A 22,617-nucleotide genomic window follows, 5' to 3' on the forward strand; every position below is an offset into this window, starting at 1 on the left:
AAATTAAAAAAAAGAAAGAAAGAAAGGATTCGCTTATCACTCACTGTCTTGGCTGTGATCTTTTATCATGGAAAAAAAAATTCCTAAAAGATACTATGATAATCTTGGAAAAGCATAGTAGAAATACATTTTTTGCTTTATTTTAATATTTTCCACTTTATTTTTCTCAGTTGATGTATTATGCATTGATTTTTCTAAATTGTCTACCTTGGCAATTCATGTTAGATCATGAATAGCAGAGAGAGCAGAATTTAAGATGCCCACCTGAGTTGCCATGGTCATGATGAGGCAGCCGTGTTTAAAAGTATATGGTTTTAATAGAGAGTGTTAAACACGGAAACTTGCCTGTCCTTAAAGGTCCAAAAGCACATCTTGATCTTCAGTGTTTTTCATAGATATAGTGTGTTTCAAATGTTAGCATTGCATAAATTGCATTTTTCATTGTAATGTCTTCAGTACTGTATGATACAAGTAGACTGCAATCAGAATTGTATTCAGACCTCGCCATGGAGCATAAGAAGCATACAGCATTTGAATTTTACCTGTCACCTTTCTCCCCTAAGTATACTTGGTACACTGATATAATATATGATTACTAGGTGTTGGGCATTTCCAGGCAGGAAGTAAATATTGAGATTGTCACAGTGTCTGTAGAAGCCAGTAGAGAACCATTAGTGCATCTGCCAACTGGGGCTTCTATCCTGTTGGTTTTCTTCTGACTCATTTGTCAGGAGTCCTAAAGCCAAGGCACTCCTCTCAATGGAGTTGGGTATGGCAGTCTAAGTATTCAACACAATGTAACATTTGGTTGCAATGAACGTCCAAATCAGGGGGAAAAAAAAAAAAAGAGGCCCATAGGTACTTGATTGTGCAGAATCTTGCATTGTAATGTAGGTAGCAACATTTACATTGTGGGGTCTGTTACTACATTCTTGACAGTGCCTCCTGGAGTCCCTTTGAAATAGTGATTTTTATCTGAATTTCATTAAAAGCCATTTTGCTCACAGCTGCCTGTCTTGCAGACTACTTATGGTTGGCAGGGAGAATTTATTTAATATTTGTTGAGAAACATTTCAAAACAGTTCGTCTCTCTATTATCATTACTTTAAAAATGCACGCTCATCCCTATGGAAAAGAATGGTTAAGCCTTCCAACCGTAATAATTACAGCAATTTTTACTTACGTTCTTTTTCCCAGATGAGTTCAAGCTTTGTATGATGAATAGTTTAGAGCCATTTTTATTAATGCATCTTTGATGGTCAAACAGTACTATTAGACCAGTTTTTAAGGGCCTCATTTCGGAAAATGAGTCCCAGTCTCCAGTGTGTAACCAAGATTAACTCTGCCACATCCCACAAATTATCCTTCTGATATGTGTTGTATCAGCTGGCTATCACCAAATAGCCAAGCTGAAAATTTCAGTGGCATGCTAAAACAACAGCAACAACAAAAACAAAAATCGAAACAGACAGCTTTTATTTCTCACTGCTGGCTTGTGAGTGACTCTGCTGTAACCTACAGGTCATTCACACTTCGTTGAGGGCTGGTCTGCTCCACAATGTGTCATTTTAAAGTCTTTGCTCTCAAAACAAACAAACAAAGAAACAAAAACAAAACAAAACAAAACAAAAAAAGACTTGGTGATGACAGAAGCACAAAAGAGCAATCACGTGAACCTCTATCACAGAGTACTTTGGCCAACCCAAGTCAAATAGTGAGGCATTGCAAGTGCAGCCACCAAGAGGCCTTGGCAAGATGACACATTTGCATTGCTGCTGCAGAGAAAAGATTTGATTTTCTCTTCAATCTCTGTGTGAATGCTTCCTTGTATGAACTGATCACTTTCTGCCTGTGAAGCTGCTGGCATCGTTAGACCATCTAACCAACCCTGTCTTCCTTACCATGGTCTCCCTCTGCAGAGTCCCTCTGCCTGTGACACACTACAGCAGAACAAGACAAGTCTTTTCTGCACTCTGTTACATCACAACCCTTCAGGAACGAAAATGATTAGCGCTACCTGCCCCAGATTTTCTTTCCTCCAACACTGCTGAATCCCACCAGTGTTCTTTATACAACAGCAGCATCCAGCCTCTTGTCCAGGATGCACCTTTGGAATTTGTTAAAGTCCCTTTGCAAGGATTGGAACCAAATAATCTGCTTAATGTGAAGAAAATTCTGTTGTACCTCATCCCTCCTACCTTCTAACATCAGGTTGAAGTCTTTTGTTCCTGAAGATGCAATGGATTTCAAGAATAGTAGCAATTTTAGTCACCATTTAAGTGGCACTTTACCTATGTGCTGTTGCTTTTGATTCTTACAATGGTCTTCCTTGAATGGAGGAATTACCAATATGCGTCTCCTAGTTGAGAAGTAGGACAAAGGCTGCCCTTCTAGTCAACTAGTCAGTTATTTTTTACATTGTCTGGGAAAGTTGTTTTTTTTTTTTTTGTCTCTGAGGAATGACTATGCTAGAAGTAAATATTTGTCAGCATTTCCTACCATCACGGTTGTTGGTTTCAGAATGAGTTCATGTCACTGTTTTCAAGGGTTGCCTTACTGGTTTTTTTGCATTTCCATCATTGCCTTGAATGGACACTATGACTCCTCTTTACTTGCAGTTTTGGCTCCCGCCAAAGATAATTGTGGATATTCATGGTGTGAATAGAACAGATAACCTTGGGTGTTTAGTATTTTCTGTGTAGCTGGACAGTTCATTAGTGTGCCCTACAGAAATTTCAGTAGGGAATCACACACCTCTGTCCTTTATTTTCTCATGAGCCATAGAATTCAGCACAGTTTGGACCAGAATGCAAACTCAGTAAAGTACCAGTGAGTGAAGATGATCAATGGAAAATTATCATAGAACTTGAGGGAAAACCTTCCATTTTTCCTCCTTATTTTTTATTTGAAAGGCTGAGTTACAGAGTAAGAAGGAGTAAGACCACTAGAGAGTGAAAGAGAGAGATCTTTCATCCACTGGTTCTCTTCTCAAATGACTACAACAGGCGGAGATGGGCTCGTCCGAAGCCAGGAGCTATGCTCTTCTTCTAGGTCTCCCATTTGGAGGCAGGAGCCCAAACAGTTGAGCCTTCCTTTATTGCCTTCCCAAACCATTAGCAAGGAACTGAATTGGAAGTGGAGCAGAGGGGACTCCAGTCAGTGCCCATTTGGGTTGCTGACACTGCAGGTACAGGCTTGGCCTACTAAGCCATGATACCAGTCCCTAGTCTTTTTTTCAAAACTCATTTTAATTATGAATTACCCATACAGAATGACCATTAAAAGAACCAAGTTTTGATGATTTGGAGATAGTGACATTTTTTAATAGATTCAAGTTGAAACAGTCATCATAAGTACAATATCTCCAAACCCTGAAGCAATTTAAATCAGTCAGTTCATATCTACACAGAAGAAATGATCTGTTTGGTTAAGAACCATAGATGGGAAGTATCAGCTAAACCTTCTGGATTTTCAGTGAAGTCACTAAACTTAAGATGTTTTACAAATACTGTTTAATGTCCAGTGTGGCTTGCCCTTTTCTGGAGAGTTCAATATGAAAATTTGTTTCAGTTTTGAACTGAAATGAAATCTGGCTAATAAATTAATTTTCTGGGTAAATCAAAATTAAAGAGATACTCCTTTACTTTTTAAAAAGATTTATTTTTTTTATTGCAAAATCAAATATATATAGAGAGAGGAAAGACAGAAATATCTTCCATCCGATGATTCACTCCCCAAGTGACCGCAGTGGCCGGTACTGCACCAATCCAAAGCCAGGAGCCAGGAACTTCCTCCAGGTCTCCCACATGGGTGCAGGAACGCAAGACTTTGGGCTGTCCTTGACTGCTTTTCCAGGCCACAAGCAGGGAGCTAGATGGGAAGTGGGGCTGCTGGGATAGAACCAGCATCCATATGGGATCCTGGGCTCTTTCAAGGTGAGTACTTTAGCCACCAGGACACCACCCAGGGCCCAATACTCCTTTACTTGAAAATTTGTCTTTGTTTCCTGGCAGGATTTAAAACTCGTGTCACACGTGAGATAAGGTTAGGATCATTTCTTTATGCTAGATTATGGTTCAGTCCTGTTCTTGACAGTGACGGGAAGGGTGTGCCTGTGGCATTTGTGGGCACATATCTTAGTAAAATCCCATTCAGCTGCATTTACTAAGCCAGCAAAGATAGTATGGCATTAAGACAAGATCACTTCCCAGCCTATAAACATGTCTTGACTGTTTATTGTACTCATAATTCACACAAGTTACCATTATGTCCTTGCTTCTTATTGCAGAACTTCTATAGGAGGATGTAACAGGTTCTTACCATCTCCATCCAAAACTCTGATTTTCAGGCTGCTGCAGCATAGCAGACACTTGATATATAATAGCTCTAATTAGAACTATTACTGTGATACATGTAGCTAAAAAAAAAGAGGGGGGATTAGAACTGTGTAAGCACTGCGCTGGGAACAGTGACAAGAGAATTAGCTGCCCATCTGTATTCAGAAGCAGAGGTTGGATAAAGGCTCTAGGAGATTACCAGCAGCCTTTGGAGCTGACCTTGTGGTGGTCCAAGCATGTACTGATTTCAGCATATGGCAGATAATTAGAGCATCTAGGGGCACAGGTTGATGACTCCCTGGTGAAGGGGAGCATTCTGCACCCTCTACAGAACTGACAGCCAAATAGATACTAATGCCACTTCCTATTCATTTCCTCAACTTGCTCCCGTTGAAAGACAGCCTGGCAGAGGAGGAAAAAATCCCAGTTTGAATATTTATAATCCAGTCCACCCATGTTCTGTCCATTTCTTTTGCCTGCGGATCCAACCAACAATAGAAAAAATGGTGTATTTGTCAACAGTGAAAACAATCTCATAAAAACTAGAAAAAAATTTTACTTTGCATTTAATTTTAGAAGATAACATTTGTCACATACAGATTAGGTATCTAAGTTGCCTAGTAGGTACTTTCCCTTTTGACCCTAAATTTCCCAGTAGAATCATTCACTTCGCAATGTGTTTAGACATCCCTGTAATGTCTTTGCCTATTCATCCCAGAGGTGCTTTCGAAGGCACAGCTAACTCGAAAGGTTCTTTACCTCCAAGGATGTGCCATCACCAGATTCTCTTTCAAAGCTGAGAGTCTTCTTTACCATACGTAGGAAGCTTAGGATCAACACCAAAATAAATAACACCTTAAAAGTCGGAACATTTCTGTAAACAATTGGACATTAGAGGAGACAACACACATTTACATTTCTAATGTAAAGCTCAGTATTCAAAATGTAGTTGCTTGCAAATGAAAATAAATGTAAATGATGTTTTCATTGCTTTCCCTTCCTGCCCAATGTAAACATAGCTTAGGAAAATGTCACAGACCTTTCACACTGTGTCCGAAAAACTCTGCATTTCTCATGAAATTCACTTCATTAAGTCATCACATCGCAGCAATGGTTTGATGAAAACTCATCCTTATTGTTCTCTATTAGTTTATTCTTATATTCAGATGTCTTCAGATTCCACCTGTTTAATTTGTTCTTGTAGTTTGTCTCTGTGCACTCATTACTATTTCGTTTGCATGCAGTCAGTAAGATTGGACTAAATTGTAGCCATAAATGACAGCAGGGGTCTGCAGCCGTATTTCCCATAGTGAGGAGAGGAATATCTTTCTTCCCAAGAGATTTTCCCACACATCACTGCCTGATACTGACTGGGGATGCAAGTAATGGTGTAGAACCACATAGATGGTCATAAATAGAGACCTGTCCTAATTTGAATTAAGCTGTGAAACGTAATATCCCATCAGCCCAGGTAACTTCTCCAGATCCAGTTCATAGGCCCTCATGCAACTATCAGAAGCAGGATTGTTTTTTCCTTTTTTTTTTTTTTTTGTTGAGGATATATGAACCTGGGCCTCAAGTAACTTTTCTTTCATTGGAGATTGGTTTCAAATTGTATATTCTTTGGAATAGTTTCATAGGCATAGAATGCCTCTATGGTAACCAGACTATAAGAATTGCTTATACTAGCTCAATTTGTAAATTTACTTAGAGGAAGAGAAGGGAAACAAATACCATCTTTAGAATATAATCCATCTAGAGTAGAAACAATAAATATTTGCTCACAAACTTAATGATGAGAAAAACTAATGATCTTAGAATATGTAATTTGTAGAGCCTGCCACAGTAGCCTAGAGCCTAGAATCCTCGTCTTGCATGTGCTAGGATCCCATATGAGCGCCAGTTTGTGTCCTGGCGGCTCTGCTTCACATCCACCTCCCTGCTTGTGGCCTGGGAAAGCAGTCAAGGAGAGCCCAAGGCCTTGGGACCCTGCACCTGTGTGAAGACCCAAAAGAGACTCCTGGCTCCTCACTTCAGATCAACTCAGTTCCAGCCATTGTGGCACTTGGGGAGAGTGAATCAGAGGATGGAAGATTTTCATCTCTTTCTCCTTCTCTTTGTATATCTGACTTTACAATAAAAATAAATAAATCTTAAAAACAAGAAATTATAATTTATAAAATGTATTTTGTAGTCCCAGGACCTAGCCCAATGTGTAGCACAAGATTGTAACTCATTAGAAGATACAGATGTTTGATTGCAACTCTTAGGTGCACCCTAAGACAAAGCTTTTGGGACATTAAGTTAAATCACTATCTCATGACAGTCACATGCATGACACTTAGTGTGATGTTCCTGGATGGTCTCCCACGATTCCCACCACAGCTTTCTGATCCTGCCAGAATGATCAGTTGATCTGCCAGAATCTAGGTACTGTCTTGTTCCTACTTGGAATTTGGTAAAATCACAACCATTTACATGGTCAAGGAACTGAGATACAGATAAGGACAAGCAACTACTCAGAGAGCAAATCCTGTGACTAAGGTTGGGACCCCTGTCTGCTCCTTCTGACTCCTGGGTCCTGGAATCCAGCTGCTTTAGAAACGCAGGTCAGGCTCCAAACCAACTGGAAGCATGTGTTGACGTTGTCACCCATGTGTTTAGACAAGTCAAAGATGCACAGGCGCCTGGAACGTTTGATATTTAAATACAGGTGCCCCTGCTTAAAGCAAAACAGTGAAAACATGCTGTTCGCCTTTCAGGTCTTCTCCCTCTCAAGTGTGTGTGGTGTGTTTGTGTGTGTGTGTGTGTGTGTGTGTGATCTGCATGGCCAGAGACAATTGCCAGTAAGATAATTTAAAAGAGTAATAACAACGATCCCTCAACAAGGGCATGTGCTAGTGAAGGCTTGTTTTATTTTACTTTGTTTTTGCCATTACTGTTCCTCATAGGCCAAAGGGGAAAAGCTGAATTCCTTTCCACCCTTTCTTCCTTCTCATGTATTAAGGCAGATTAGCCAAAGTGTTGGCCTGTGGGTCTCAGCAGAAGGAAGGGGTCAGGTTCCTGATAAGGTAGAGCCCATGGGTCTCTCCTTCCCAATCACTGATTGCTGGTGGCTTCTTGTTGTCGTAGCTACACTGTCTTTGTTTTCCATTCTCCCAACACACAGAACAACAACACTAACAGCCGATTGCAGCCCTGAGAGACCACATTAGATTCAGAAACAATTTTGTTCTTACTTGAAGGATATAGTTGTTAGGCATCAGATAGAAGAAATCAGGACTCTGTCAGCAAAGCAAGACCTCTAGGTCTAAACTGTAGCTTTTATTAGATTAAATGTGTCCTTATAAGCAAAAGCACCAGTTCATTCCCCTGCCTTCTCACTTTTAAACAGAGAAACATTTCATGTTTCAGGACTGACCTGTATTCAAAGTATTTTGCACCTGGGCTGTCAGAGAACTGAGAAGTCTTTAGCAATGCTCTTAGGAAGAAACCCCAGTTTTTAAGAAGTTCCAGTATCAGTGGTTCTTGTTTTCACACTGTGGTAAAAAATGAAGATGCCATAAAAAGCTTTACGAACTTCACTAACTTTACTAAGGTGTTCACACTGTCAACTGGGCTACCTATAACAAACCTGAAATTGCTGTTTGGCTTTCGTGCACACAGGTGAATGGGCCTTCCATGTTACACCTGACCCAGTGCCCCTTTTGGCCAATGAGAAGGGAACTTATCACCAGCTGTTTTCTTTTTAGTCGATTAAGCAAGTTTCAGTGTATAATCGTGGGTTTCCAGTGTGTTATGCTCTGGATGTTTGAAGTTCATGAGCTCACTTTGTCTTAGATGGGTGGAATTACTTTACATAGTAGTGATGAAGGCAGGCTCCAGACTAGCCTGATTCCGATCCTGGCCTTTCCACTGACTCTATTAAGTGACCTTAGCCTTCAGTATTGGACATGTCGCCTGATAAATACAGTTAATAATGGTGCAGACCTTATGGGACAACTGTGAGGATTAAATGAGCTAATGCTTGCCAACTGCTAAGTGCAGTTCTTGTCTATAGTAAGTATTCAATAAATGCCAGCTATTATTATGGTCCTAATAACTTTATTACTACTGTTTCAAAAATGTATTTTCTTATATTGTCTCAAGCCCCAGGTTAACGCAAGTAATGATTGTTCAGAGATTTCTTCGTGTTCACACTCAGGAGAACTCATTTTGAAGATTTATTTTTTTCATAATGCCTCTTTCCTTAAAGCCCTCTGGCTTCCCATCACCCAGACCATAAATATTTGTCAGAGTCACGTTGATTATTAATCAAATGGAGCCTAAAGACAATACTGGGGATTTGTTTTAATTGTTGTTTTGAAGAGCTTTCCTCAATACCCTAGCTTGTAAAAATGCCTAAAAGTTAAAAATGAAGTCAATTTGAATGAAATTCCCAGTTCTTGCAACTTTATATCCCACAGTCTGATACTCTGTAAAGAGAAGAAGTTTGTCAGATGATCAAGGTTTTGAGAAAGGAATCTCGTTTACATTGATTTTGTTTTGTTTTGTTTTTTAAAGTCAGGCTATGTAATCTGTGCCTGTTTTCACTTGTTCTTGGAGATTGGAAAGAACTTCAAAGCGAGTCAACATTTTGATGTGCTTTTGCCCTAACTTTCTGGAATGGTGTACCTAAAGAAATGGTCTTTTGTTATGAAAGAGGCTTAGCCCTTCTCTTTCAAAGAAAACCATCATTTCTCTAAATAAACTCTCCTGCTCTGATGGGCTTTTCGCTTCTTGAAACACGTTGTCCTCCCTCCTGCCCAGCTGGGTGTTTGCAGCGGAGTGATTCTGGTTTCCCTTTGTTCTCCCTGTCTGATATGCCTTTGATAGCGGATGGTTTCTCGCTCTCTGGGAGCAAATCCGGACGACCTGAAGGACCCAATTAAGATTAGTATTCCACGCTATGTCCTCTGCGGGCAAGGCAAGGATGAGCACTTCGAATTTGAGGTCAAGGTAAGTGTCCGTTGTTCACTCTTGGGGGAGAAGGAGGGGATTTGAGGCCGTGCAAGGCTTTTTATGTCTTTTGTCAAAGCAGATGAAGCTGTTGTGGAAATCCTGTTCCGGAAGACACAGGCCAGAGCGTGCTCTAAGCCAGTCTGTAGTAATCCCATAGAAGTGAGTGGCGGCTGAGCAGGCAGCCACTCTGGGAAGTTCCTGCCACCCACCAGCCCTGCATGAGGAGTCACCAACTGTCTTGATTTCAGCCACTGGGGAGACCCGCAGCTCTGGACAGGCTGAGATGGTTGGTCTCTCTAGTTACAGGCCTAAGCTCAATTTTTCTTACCTCTAAACATGGGAAAAACAATATTTATGTTAGACACGGTGAGGCTTAGAATCAGTGGTAGCGGGGGCTGCTTGTTGCTGCTATTTTCATTTCTGCTGTTTCTGATATAAAGCAAGAAGCTCTCCTACTTTGTTCAGGTATTACTTGTTTGATAGTTTTTCAGAGAGAGAAGGGCCTGTTTCCTTACATCATGCTTTCCGAAATAATGACTTCATTTTATTTCTAATTTATTTCTATTGACTCATAACACTTCAGTTAACTACTCCTGGCCATCATCCCCTCCTTAGAGAATTACTGAGATATCACTTCCTGGTTGTCAAGGAGAAGCCAGGGTGCACTGACATAATGAGGTCCAGTAAGATCACCTCTGTGTGGACAAGGAAGGGTGTTGGCGAGGTGGTGTTGTACAAATCTGCACCAGACTGGGGATCTGAATGTGGACAGTGGACTGACCCTGAGCCTCTGCTTCTCTGTTGATAAAGCAAGAGGACCAGACAGAACTGACAGACTCCAAATTTCAAACACCCTCCTCCCCCCAACACGCACACACACACATACATATATCCCCACCTCAGGGGGCAAAAACAACCCAGGTATTTATGTATCTATATGAGATTGTGTGTTGAGGAGACATGATACGGTGTATCATCATTTTTACTGTTACTCATCAGATTCTGCGGTTCCCTGTTAAAGTATACATGTCTATGGTCTAGTGCTTCCCATTGCCCCTGACATAATGTTCATGTGCTTTGAATGTGTCACCTTCGAAATGATTTGTGTAGCATTCATTACATTTGCACACACATGTAATGTTATTTATATTTATATACATACATTTTTGTGAAGGTGCATTTATATTTTTTACCTATTTTTAATCAGTGGTAATTTTACTAGTTGAAAACTATGAATCTGCAAAGAAGTCAACAGCCATGAAGGACATGTAACCATTTGAGTTGAATTTATTTTACTCTAACAGATAAATCTGCTAGAGAAACACAACTATTAAATTGATTTCATGTTTAGAACTTACATAAAGAAAATGTTTAATTTTTTCAACCAAATTGATTTAAATAAAAATTCCAAGCACCAAATAGCCCAGGTGGTGCAGAGATCTGAACAAGCTTGCAAAGATGCTACTGTCAAAACAAATTACAGACCCCAAACACAGGGAACCATGTGGGGCTCTGAGAGCTCAGTTTTCACATAAAACGCTTAGTCCAAATCCAGAGAGTTCTGCTTACTTTGAAAGTATCACAGAAACTTCTGGAAATGTGTCGTCATTCTGCGTGTTCTCTGTGCTTGTCAAAGGGTCTGTAAGCAGAAGCCCAGGAATGGGCTGTAATCATGAGCTCTGAAGAACTCAGAGGTTTCTGTTCTGAAAGGGCCTCTTGATGCCATCACAGGCAGGTGTACCCAGGGTCTCTGCTCCCACAGGATACCTGTCACAGTGGTGTCGGCCCCATATTAGAAACAGGCATGTGACTCTACTGTCCTTCTGAACCAAGTGAAGTAGTCCTTCTCCAGGCCAGGACCTAGAGCTATTAGAAGTGTTCTGAGTGCCCCAGTATCCTATCCAGTCATCTCTAGGTAAACTTGTCATGTCACTCAACCTCACTACATAGAGTCAGTGTGAGGAATGCATGAATTCTTGCACATCAATTGTTTGAGGTTTCAGCGTTGTGAAGCAATGGATCAAGCCATAGCCTATGTTGCTGATGTCCCGTATCAGAGCACTGGTTGGAGGCCCAGCTTCTCTGCTTCCTGCCCAGCTCCCTGTTAATGCGCCTGGGAAAGCAGCCAATGATGACCCAAGTAGTTGAGTCATCCCTACTACTTGGAAAATGCACATGGAATTTCTGGATCCTTGCTTTGGCTCAGCTCAGCTCAGCCTTGGCCATTGTAGTCATGTGGGAGCTGAACAGTATGTGGAAGATCTGTTTCTTTCCCTCTCCTCTCCCTGCCCCCCCAATCTGTCTGTCATTCTACCTCTCAAATAAATAAAGAACTTTACGAAATTGCTTGAAATAAGACCTACATATACCAAGTTCTAAATGTTTATAATTATAATTATGGTATAAATGTTTCTAATTATGAGTAATAAGTATTAGAGCCACTCAGTAACTTTCCATGTATGAATGTATGTTTATCAGAGTTGGTTTATTCTTTTGCTTTTTTGTTCCTCTTCATCATTCTGAGATCGAGTTTCTCTGCCCATGCATTTATCATCTGCATATTTCATGTACAGGCCTTGTTTTCTTTTTTTAAGATTTATTTATTTTTATTGGAAAGGCAGATATATAGAGAGGAGGATCTTCGTCTGATGATTCACTCCCCAAGTGGCTGCAACAGCTGGAGCTGTGCTGATCCGGAACCAGGAGCCAGGAACTTCCTCCAGGTCTCTCACACGGGTAGAGGATCCCAAGGCTTTGGGCCATCCTCGACTGCTTTCCCAGGCCACAGGCAGGGAGCTGGATGGGAAGTGGGGCTGCTGGGATTAGAACCAGCGTCCATATGGGATCCCGGCATGTACAAGGCGAGGACTTTAACCACGATGCTATTGTGCTGGGCCCAAGGCCTTGTTTTCTAACACAAATGATCACATGATAATATTTTGGCTACTGCTGAACTCAGCTTATGGTAAGAAAGTGGCTTTAAGAAAACAAATAAAAGATATTATTTTTTTTCTCTTTAGTTTTAGGGTTTTTTTTTTAAATTTTTTGGAAGGAAGCCTTGATATCGGCAGTTATGGATGTTTATATTAGTGTACTTTATACCTTAGAAAAATTCTTTGCTGCTTCTCCTAGATGTTCTGTGCTTGTTTTTCATCATCCTCGCAGATGCTGCTGCATGTGCTCTGTGGTCCTTAGGGAACCTAACCAGGGCTGCTGTCCCTGTGATCAGCCTGGCATGGGCTGGACAGTCTCATGATGTGGGACCCCTGTATGCTGTGTTCTTTCACTAGTGAGCACCACCAGCTTCTGAGGGGCCCAGCTGATTGGTGTGAACACCCAGGGGCTCACATAGGGGGAGCCTAGAAAAAGCCCATGTGCAGAGCTGCCCAAGTCCTCCCGCTCCAACCTCATGACATGCCGGGCCCCTGCATGCCGCCCGCCCTATGTGCTTTCTTCTTGCTCATCTCTTTCTCTTCCGGAGACAGGAATTATCAAGCATTAAGTCATTTCTTCTCCCTGGACATTTACATCTCATTTTATTTGTTATTATTTTTAAAGTCAGTAGCCCTGGTCTTGTATCTGATCTTTACTTTTTTTTTAATGTATTGATTTGGCAGGCTGAGGGACTAATAGAGAGCCCACATCTGGCTAGTTCACTTCCCAAATGCCTTGGAGCCAAGAACTCAATCTGGGTCTCTCACCTCAGTGGCAGGGACCCAAATGCTTGGGTTGTCCCCTGCTGCATGCCAGGGTGAGCATGGGCAAGAACCTGGAAGCAGGAGAGAAGCCAGGACTGCACTGTGCTGTGAGGGTATCCCAAGCGGGGTCCTCAGCACTGCACCAAGTGCTCGTTTTCATTCTAGTCCCTCATTTGATGGCTCTGCTTTGGATCCTGAGGGACTGTTCCAAGTGGAAGCTGGGAGTGGCATCTAGGGGGAAGGCAGCTGGATGGCAGGGCGTCCCTGAGCTCTTCTGATTTCTCATGGGTCCTGAGGAGGACTAACTGAACTGAAATTTTTTAAGCTTAAGAGGGAACTGTTTTATATCTTGTCCTCCTCTTCTTCTTCTTTTAGAGGACAAAACAACCTTTTTGTTGTTAAATAAGAGAATAGACACATAGATAGATTTTTCTCATTTGTCCTCAGCCTTTGATGAGCCATATCATACATACAGTGAAATGCACCCGCTGTTCAGGTACTTTGGTGAGTCTTGATGCATGCCTTATAATCTGTGTCCCCATCAATGTTTAGGACATTCTAGCAGCTTCAGAAAGTTTCATTGCCCTCTGCAGTCTGCACCCACATTCCTCCCCCCGGCCAGCACTCACCTACATCCCCGTGGATTAGTGGTGTCTGTTGCAGCACATACAGGAAGTCAGTCACCCAGCATCACAGGCATTGCGCCCCTTACAAGGCTTGCTCTTCTCACCCGAGTCATCGTGTGGACGTTTGTGCAGGTGGTGGGACAGGACAGTAGTTGGCATCATTGTGTAGCTAAAGACAACCCCATTGTATGAGTGTGCTGCCCAGGGTGCCTTCTCCTCTTTGTCTCAGAGTCTGTTTTGATATTCTGGCCTGAGAATAGAATACAGAAGGTTGCCCTGTCTGCGTGCAACCCCCACCCACCCACCTGAAGCCTTTATCTCCTGATCCCTGAAGGACCCAGGTCCAGAACCCCAGTGTTGGGATGTTAGTCCTCACTTCCTTAAAGTGATGCCTCCCAGGTTAATGGCACATCCTTCTGGAACTCTGTCCACAAAATGATGCGCATTGTGCCGTTCAGCCAATGGGGTGAGGAAGGGAGTCTGGCATCTTCCTGGGCTCCAGGTTGGTCAGCAGACTGCGTCTGAAATGCGTGCTTGCACTGAACTGGAGACATACACGTCAGTCTGCGAATTGGACAATAGCAGCATGTAAGAGCTCCCTCTTCAGGTGCTTAACAGTGATTGACATATGAAATCAATTACACTGTATTATGCTTGCCATTTTCAGTTAGCTAGGACTGGAATGGGCAAAATTTAATTTTTCGATTACATTTCAGCAAGAAACAAAACAATAGCCTAAGAAATCTGTGGTTCAGGCTAACCAGAGGCTGTCCTCATCATTTTTCAGAGAACTGAGCAATGTTTCAGAGTTTCAGAGTCCTGGCATTTTCATCTTACATATCAGTGCTGTAAGCCAGTCCTGGTGCTTTTGAAAAAAATTCTGTGTCTCAAGAGTTCCTATTCCTCTTAAAACTGAAAGTGATCTTCACAAGACGTCGACCTCCCGTCTCCCTTTGCAGTGATGTCTATTCTCCCCTTGCCATGACCGTCCTCCACCCCACCCCAGGTTATCCCTGCACAAGTGTCTCCGTGCACTGGCATGTGTTTTCTGTCACTTTTCTTCATGTACACCTCGTAATGTAAGTTTCCTGGGCACTCTTGTGTAGCTCTGAATTCCCAGACCTCCTTCTTGTGTCTGACTGGTACCGGTCACCCAATAATTACTCAGCTACATGGTACAGGCAAGCCTGGATGTCCCCTCCCCTATTCCTTACTCCCAGAGTTCTTAACGGGCATGGGACTTGCAAAACCCTGGGGCAGAGGCCATGACTCTGTGGTCTTTGTGAACCACCCTAGCACTGGCCCTCAAACGCCATCTGCACAGTGTATGGCTGTCACCTTGTCCTTCTCCTCCCCACGCTGGGGCTGGCTGGTTCTTTGTTGTGCAGTGAGGATGCAGGTACTCAGACTTCTTGCTTGTGCCTGAGTCCAAGAAAGGTGATGACCCTCTTCCCTTCCTCCTGCCTCCCCTCCCACCTGCCCCCCATCCCTCCTAACCAGGTGTGCATCCACATACAGCACCCCCAGCACACGCACAGATACAGTGTTTCCTTGGATGCTCTCCAGCCCCTTGCTCACAGCAGTACCATCCTGGTGCTGACTCCCCCAAGGAGCCTTCCCCCATTCTGCTGACATTCCCCCTTCTCTAGTTCAGGCTCTGCCTCTCTCATGGTTGTAGGAGGTCAGCCTTTTACAGCAGTGTCTCTTTGGTCAGCTTGGCAGCCAGAGGCGGGCCAGTCCACACACACATTTGGCCTCGAACACATGCAAACCAAGCCCTTTGCCAACCTGAATCATCCGACTGCTGTTTAAGGTAGAATCTATCTAGTGATCTCCCTCTCCTGCCCCAGAGAACTGCTGTAGCTCACTCTGGCTCCTGCTTGCAGCCCTGGAAAACAGAGATAAGGAGAAGGGATGACAGCGAGTTTTTATCTTAATGCACACGTCTCACTTGCTTTTTGAAGATCCCTTGTATATACGCATATCAAAAACTTTGGACCCAAATGAGGCTGCTCTTTTAACTCTGCTTCCCAAAATTTTTTGAAGTATCCTCACAAAAGCCTCACCTTCTCGTTCCCATCATGCAACATCAGTTTAGCCTGAAGGCTAGGGAGACACTTACTGACTCAGAGACTCCGCACCTGCCAGAGCCTCCCAAAACAGAAGCAGCCCAGAGGGAGAGTGACGAGGCTGCCCATCTGCAGGGTCAGCGTGGGCAATTGGTGTCTTGTCACTGAAGGACCTCATAAGAAGGGTTACAGGGCCAATGATTGACAATGGAGGGTAGCAACTTGAGGCTGCAGTAACAAATGGATTTGAGTGGAACAGATATTTATGATTTTGTATGATTTGACAACTTTTAAAACCTGAGGGAACCCCCCCCCCAACAGAGAAACCCAGACCTGCCAAGTTCCCATGACCAACCAGAAAACAAAGGAAACAGGACCAACGTTCCTTCAAGAACAGCAGCTCCTCCTGAGATGGTGGCATGTTCTGTCTCCTCTTCCCAGATGTCAGGACTCGCTGTTTTAGAAAAAAACCACGTTGATGAGGTGGTGGCTTCTAGCATCTGACTACACCATTCACAAAGCAAGTCTTCATTCACACAGTTGCTCTATTGAGTGTCAGTGCACACAGAAGGCGAGGAGTAGTGCAAAGGGGTGATGGAATGTTCTGCCCGACTACTGGTCACACCCCATTCACTTGCCTATTCACCCCATCCCTCTCTGCCTCTTCTGCTTTGGCCCTTCCCACTGATGAAGTGCTTACAAGCACAGAGAGAGTGGTTTAAAACAAGGGAATGTGGCATCCAGAGGGTTCCCAGCGACAGCACACACTTGTTCCTTGAGCACACAGAGCCACAGACCTTCCGTGGACAGCGCTGGCCATTGCCTCTGTTTCTTGGGCAGAACGCAAGTAGGGCAGAATGGGGCCAGGCTGGCTCTCAGCAGGAATGGCCATCTTCATTTGTATTCATATTCAGGGATAGCATCCTTATCATCCCAGGGGATCCTCTCATGACTCAATGCTCCCCACCTTCCCTGCCCCTAAGTCACATTCTTGTCTTTTCCACATGTTTTTAAACATTAAGATGAACAAGCTACAGCTCATATTCAGTTTTTCTTATACATTTTGTTGGGTTTCTCTCACTTTGTCCATTCCAGTGTATTCCATGAGATTTGCCTTTGTGTCCTAAGCTTCTAGGTCATTAGCGGCTCTGTGTAGCCCTTCTTGTGAGCCTCATCCTTTACCACTGCATGATCGAATATGCTCAAATAATATGACAGATTTGTTATTCGTTCCCTATCACCCTTCTCTCCCTGGGCTTCTCTGAATAGAGTTCACTCATTTTTGGAGGCAGCTGAATGGGCAGCCTTTCTTCAAAGTAGGGCACTAGCATTAGCCAGGTTCCTACTTCATGGCAGGCATTTTTCTGGATGATGTTTCTGCACATGTGGAAGATACACCAAGATGGAAATATTATTTTATGTCATGAGTTAGGATATCACGACTGACTTGCGCAAGGCCACACAGATAGTAAGTTGGTCACTAAGTAAGATGTCACTAAGTCTATGGAGTCATACTGGTTCCCTTGGACACTTATTTTAATAAACCTTCCAAATATCACTCACTGCTTTCTGTACCTTGTAGAAGTTCCAATCATATTTTGTCTCAGACCTAGGAGCCATTTCTAAATCCTTGCCTATTTTCAGAGTGTTGTTACTTTTCTGTGTAGTTTACTTTCTGTCTCACTAGTACTATGTGAAGTGGGGCCATTAGTAAGGCTTTGACAAACTGGAGAAATCGTTGGTGGGTGGATCTGCCAGGATCATGAAGAAGAAGCACCCCGACAATGTGCAATTGGGAGTTGCCTTAATCAGATTTATAGTTACAGAAATTTCTCTTTATTTGCCAGAAGAGAAGTCAGAGCCATTGCAGTCAATTAGATAAGCGCTGCACGCATACATCTTTTAGAAATACGTAAGCCCATCTTGATAGGGTGTAAATGTTCAGACGGAGTAGTGTGTTGCCGTCCAAATCTGTGCTTATTAGTCAACGGATAGATTATCTCTGCGGTGCGTATTAGCATAGCTGGGACAAATGGAGGGTTACAGAAACCCTGGTCCATTTAGATTCAAATATTCATGCTGTGTATTATTTTTAAATATAAGATGCAAGTGAAAGAAATTACATTAGGACTTGAAGTATCACATTTTATCTTAACTTTGCTATGTATGTATTATATCTCCCACTTCTTGAGAACTTTGTCTTCCACTGAAAAACATAGAATTCCTCTCCCTTGCCCAGCTTTCACACAGACCCACAGATCATTGATGAAATTGCCTTTGTCTGGGCAGCCACAACTACTCCCATAACATGTGCTACATAGAGGCATAATGACTAAGAAGAAATGAGGCTGAGTCCGAAGCACGGAACAACAGTAAACATCACCTCCCAGTCATATTGTGAATTTGCATTTCACCCAAATTCCCTTCCTCCTGTAAGACAGCATCAAGATTCTCTTCTCTCCCTTGTGATTTCAGAATTTCAAGAAGGTCTATAACCTTTCTCAGAATAAAATTCATTGTAAAACTCATAGTGGTTTGACCTCCCCTGTTTGTGGTAACTGCCTGCGAACACCTTTACCTTCCAATAGAACCTGATAAGACGCCTTTCTTCGGGAGCACAGTCACACTCACCCTTTACTGAAGGCGTAAGCTCTGTGCTGCTTGCTTCACATTTTCTGTAACTTCATCCAGCAATGGAGTTGCATAGGTCCAGTTTACAAAGAAGTTGAAGCCAGAAGGAATTCAGCAATTGAGCCAAAGCCCCACAGCTAGGAGGTGACTGAGCTAAAGTCAGGATCAACATGTGTGCTAATCCTGAGCCTTGCTTTCTTCCACTCTATGGTGGGAGCTGGTGGAGTTTATATTTCTTGCTTTGCCTCTGACTGCCCAGCTGCTCTGAAAGAAAATTGCCTGTGCAGTCGTTTTCATGATTTCCTGCAAGTAGAGTAATTCCTCCTGTCCCTCAACTGCTCTTTATGGGCAGTGATCTTGAATTTGAAAGGACTCCATCTTTCCAGGATCTCAAGGTATGCCTCCGTTCTAAGCCAAATTCAGCTTTCAGCTACCTTGTAAGACAAGTATACTATCAGTACATGGTATCACCTCTGGTTTCAAGATGGGAAATTGAAACACAGAGAAGTCACTATTTCTAGCCACTGCAGAAGCCTCGATTTGAGCCAGCCAGCAAGCACTCTGATTTAGCACCATTTTCTCGCACCGAGAATGTGGGATAAACCCCATAGCCAGAGCTGAGCTCATTTATTAATAGCACACCAGATTTGGAGGTTCCCCAGTGATGGCTCTAAGGCGTTTTCTGACCTCGTCCATGATAATGTTGTGCAGAAGGGGGTCCAGGCTGTTCCTGGAGAACCAAGCTGCAGGCTCTTGCACTTACTTTCATGAGTCTCTTCTCTGAGGACTCTTTACTGTTCAAGCTCTACAAAGCCGCCACCCCTGTTATCAGTTGTCAGGGGCAGGGCCAAGACTGGGATCTTTGCAGAGACCCCAGGACAGAATCTCTTTGGCTGCTAAAGCCACTGGCCCTCCTTACAAGAAGAGCTGCCTGCTCGGTTCAGGACCTCCTCTTTCCACAGTTTGTAAACATGATCCAAGTGGGAGCCATTTGCCTGCCCTTCACTGCCCCTGCTAGGTGCTGCCCCAGACAGGCTTTTCTTCCCTTTGTGAAAGAGAAGGCAGTGCATTGTACATTTCAGATAAATATGCAGATAGTCATATTCTGCCAAAATACCAGGCTCTCCACTCAGCCTCCCTAGATACACATCACTGTGAGCCCTGACTGCTGGCCCCCTCCCAAGCTGACCAGCGTGGTTCCAGGCCCCTTGCTCAGCTTTTATTCTTTTATTCACAAGTCGTGCACCCAAGAGACCCTGACATTCTGAAGCAGGAGACTCTTCATGCTGTAACTCACTTTTTTCACAGCAATTTAGAGACTGTGTTTTGGGTTTTGATATGTTTTGTAAGAGCTTCATACCCACCAGTATCCATTCTTATCCAAAGTTGCTTCCCAGTTTCTCTTCTATATCGACAGAATGTTCTGTTCTGAAGTAATTTTCCAGTTCTTCACTTTATCTCCTCTAAAATCTACTTTCTAAAAACTTTGAACGGTTATAAATATATCAGAAAGAGATTAAAATACAGAGCATTTTATTGCCAGAGATGGGGCTAAGGAAGGAATAGGAAAACATAATAGCAAAGTGTTTATTGAATAAATACTCTGGCCTGTACTGTCTCTGTTATTGATCCATTTATTTAACAAATATTTGTTTGATATCTGTATTATTTTAAAAGGCCAGAGACATTAAAATACTAAGGAAAGGGGAGAATGAAGAAAAAGTTCATATGTTTAGGAAAAAAATTCAGTGGGAAAAGAGAAATGCACACATAAAAATATAGACTAGCACAGGGAAGCTGGGCAACGGTAGAGGTTGATCAGGAAGACATGTTCACGGTGCATTGGCAGGTGTTCTGCTAAAGGACAGTAAGTGGACATAAGAGGAGAGATGCTTAGGTGATGGAGACACTGAGGGCAGGGGAGTGCTGTGTGGACAACGGAAGGTGGGGTCTGAGGCAAACCTCGGAGAACAACTCTGTTTTCCAATAGACGTGAATAAGGAGAATTAAGTGAAAGTGAAGAGATTTTGAAGAGAAGAGAACAGATGCGGCAGTCACACTATTTTAAGAGATGCTAAAAGGAAGCTCAGGGAGTTGGTCTTGAGTAACCTTAATCATCCTAGTATATATATATTTTAATCTTTGCCTGTGAGAACTGAAAAATCTAGAACATTTTTAAATGCTCATTACAGAGGATGCAGTTTGGAAGGATTTCCAAGGAAGAGTAAATCTGCTGAGTTCAAGTAACAGAAATGTCTTACAGATGCATCCCATCGTCCCTAGGGCTGGCCTCACGCATGCTGTGCTGCGGTACCAAGGAGAAAGTGAGAGCCTGGCACTGTGGGCATCAGGAAAAAAATAAAAACAGTAGGCCTAGGGAGCCAGGGGTAGAGGGAGGGAGGATTTGAGCACCCACGACTCACCCTCCAAATGCCCGTGACAGCCAGAGATGGAGTAGGACTGAAACCTGAGGCCAGGAGATCAGTCCAGATCTGCTGCATGGGTGGCAGGAACCCAGTGTCTTGATCCATTATTGCCACTTCCCATCATCTGTATTAGTAAAACCTGGAGTCAGGAGGCAGCCACTCCGCTACGGGACACAGATGTCTTAACTGCTAGGCTGAACACCCTCCCCGGAACCAGGTATGGAGAGGTGCTAGTGCTCCAGTAGCAGAGAGAATGAGCCAGAGTTCAGCCTGGGCCTGGGGATCAGTGAACCACAAGTGAGGATGTGAGCGGGGAGACCAGGAAGAGATTAGAGTGAGGACGATTGGCAGATGTAGCACCCAAGTGCAATCCAAAGCTAGAAAGCATTAGAGCTGTTGGTCCTTTGAAAGACGTGGAGCCCCTAGAAGGGGATCAGGCAAGGAGGAGGTGGTTAGCTGTGATCTCTAGGGCATGTCCCTGTGGGCTAGGGACTGTTGGCTGCTTTTACCACTCAAACTTAGTCCCATTTGCAGAGTTTGTCTGAAGAGATTTTAATTAAGCTTAATGCACTAACGCTTGTTGCACTACAGATTCATACATTTGGGATACATTTCATGTTTCTTCAAGCATATCCATAGTCATGTTGCAGCATAAGACATTGACATGAATTAATTAATTAGATTCTGCCATCTTGGAAATGGTACATATTCCATGCAGACTCTTTTCCTACCAGTCATAGTTTATCAGGGTTTCAGCCTTTAAGTTTTGTAAATTGCATGAACCTATCAATGAAAACTTAGTAAGTCATCCCCCTGTGCATCTATTTTTGTGTGCTTAGAAATCATAGCATTTACTAACTCCTTATTTATTGTAACATACTTTCAGAAGCATAAATGCAAAAAGAGCAAGATCTGAAAATAAATATAGAAGATCCAATATTTTCTCTCCACGCCCCTACATCAGCTTGCCTGTTCCAGCTTGGCGAATATGTTTTAGTTTTCATTTTCTGTAGTGTCTGAGTTTTTAACTAACCCATGCACTAGTGCTTGTTACAGTATGTGCATTGGGAATATATTTCGTGTTTCCACAAACACAGTCACAATCTTGTTGCTGCAAAAAGTTTAAGTTTGCAAAAGTCCCATAAAGGTGGGTTTTGGCATTTGTGAAGTTGATGATAGACAATACAAGGAGCTTCCAACCTTTGCTAACTACAAGTCACGCCCGATGTTAAGCAATCAAACGCTATGGAAGCAACTCTGCTAGTAACTGTTTAAATGGGAACCAGGCAGAGAATTTTTCCTCGAATGAAAAACTGTTGATTGCTGTTTCTGCACAGGCAGATATACACAAGCAAACATATACCGATGACAGATCTGAAAATCAATAACCCTTAAACCAGCAAAATATGTATAGAATATAAATTTGTGCAAAGCACTCAATTGAGAATTGTTTATAAGTAAATGTAGTCCATCTTGTCGACATGTTTATGGTGTTTAAGTTGCGCTTGATCATTTTATGGCCCACAAAAGATGGATTTGTACCAACGAAGTCATTCAAAGGGAAAGAAGTAATGAATTTGCTTCTCAAAGATGTGCAGTAGTGATATCTTACATTCTCCCTGTTGAAGAAAATAATGGAGTCTTCTCCCTACTCTATTTGTTTTATTATCTTATTTCTCTCCCCCATGCATCAACTTTCCATCTCATTCCTAATTTTAATAGAACTTTCATGTATGTTTTGCTTCTCTGTGTATTTTTTTCCCCTGAATTTCACATGAGCCACATCCCCTGCTAGGTGTGATGGAGTTCCATTATGGAGATGGCACCTA

The 22,617-nt window shown here is 42.8% G+C and overlaps 1 protein-coding gene across 2 annotated transcripts in view; it reads left to right on the top strand.

The window, feature by feature from the left end:
* The window catches only part of KIF16B (kinesin family member 16B), a 254,449-nt gene that overhangs the window by 175,646 nt on the left and 56,186 nt on the right, over positions 1-22,617 (top strand). For both annotated transcript variants that reach the window (XM_040981816.1, XM_040981817.1), the window contains one exon: positions 9,213-9,335. In XM_040981816.1, coding sequence (XP_040837750.1) covers positions 9,213-9,335 — 123 coding nt within the window. The remainder of the gene's footprint in view (positions 1-9,212; positions 9,336-22,617) is intronic.

Source organism: Ochotona curzoniae, unplaced genomic scaffold (genome assembly GCF_017591425.1).
Source record: "Ochotona curzoniae isolate NIBS_2020 unplaced genomic scaffold, NIBS_Ocur_1.0 contig_3520, whole genome shotgun sequence".
Lineage (NCBI taxonomy): Eukaryota > Metazoa > Chordata > Mammalia > Lagomorpha > Ochotonidae > Ochotona > Ochotona curzoniae.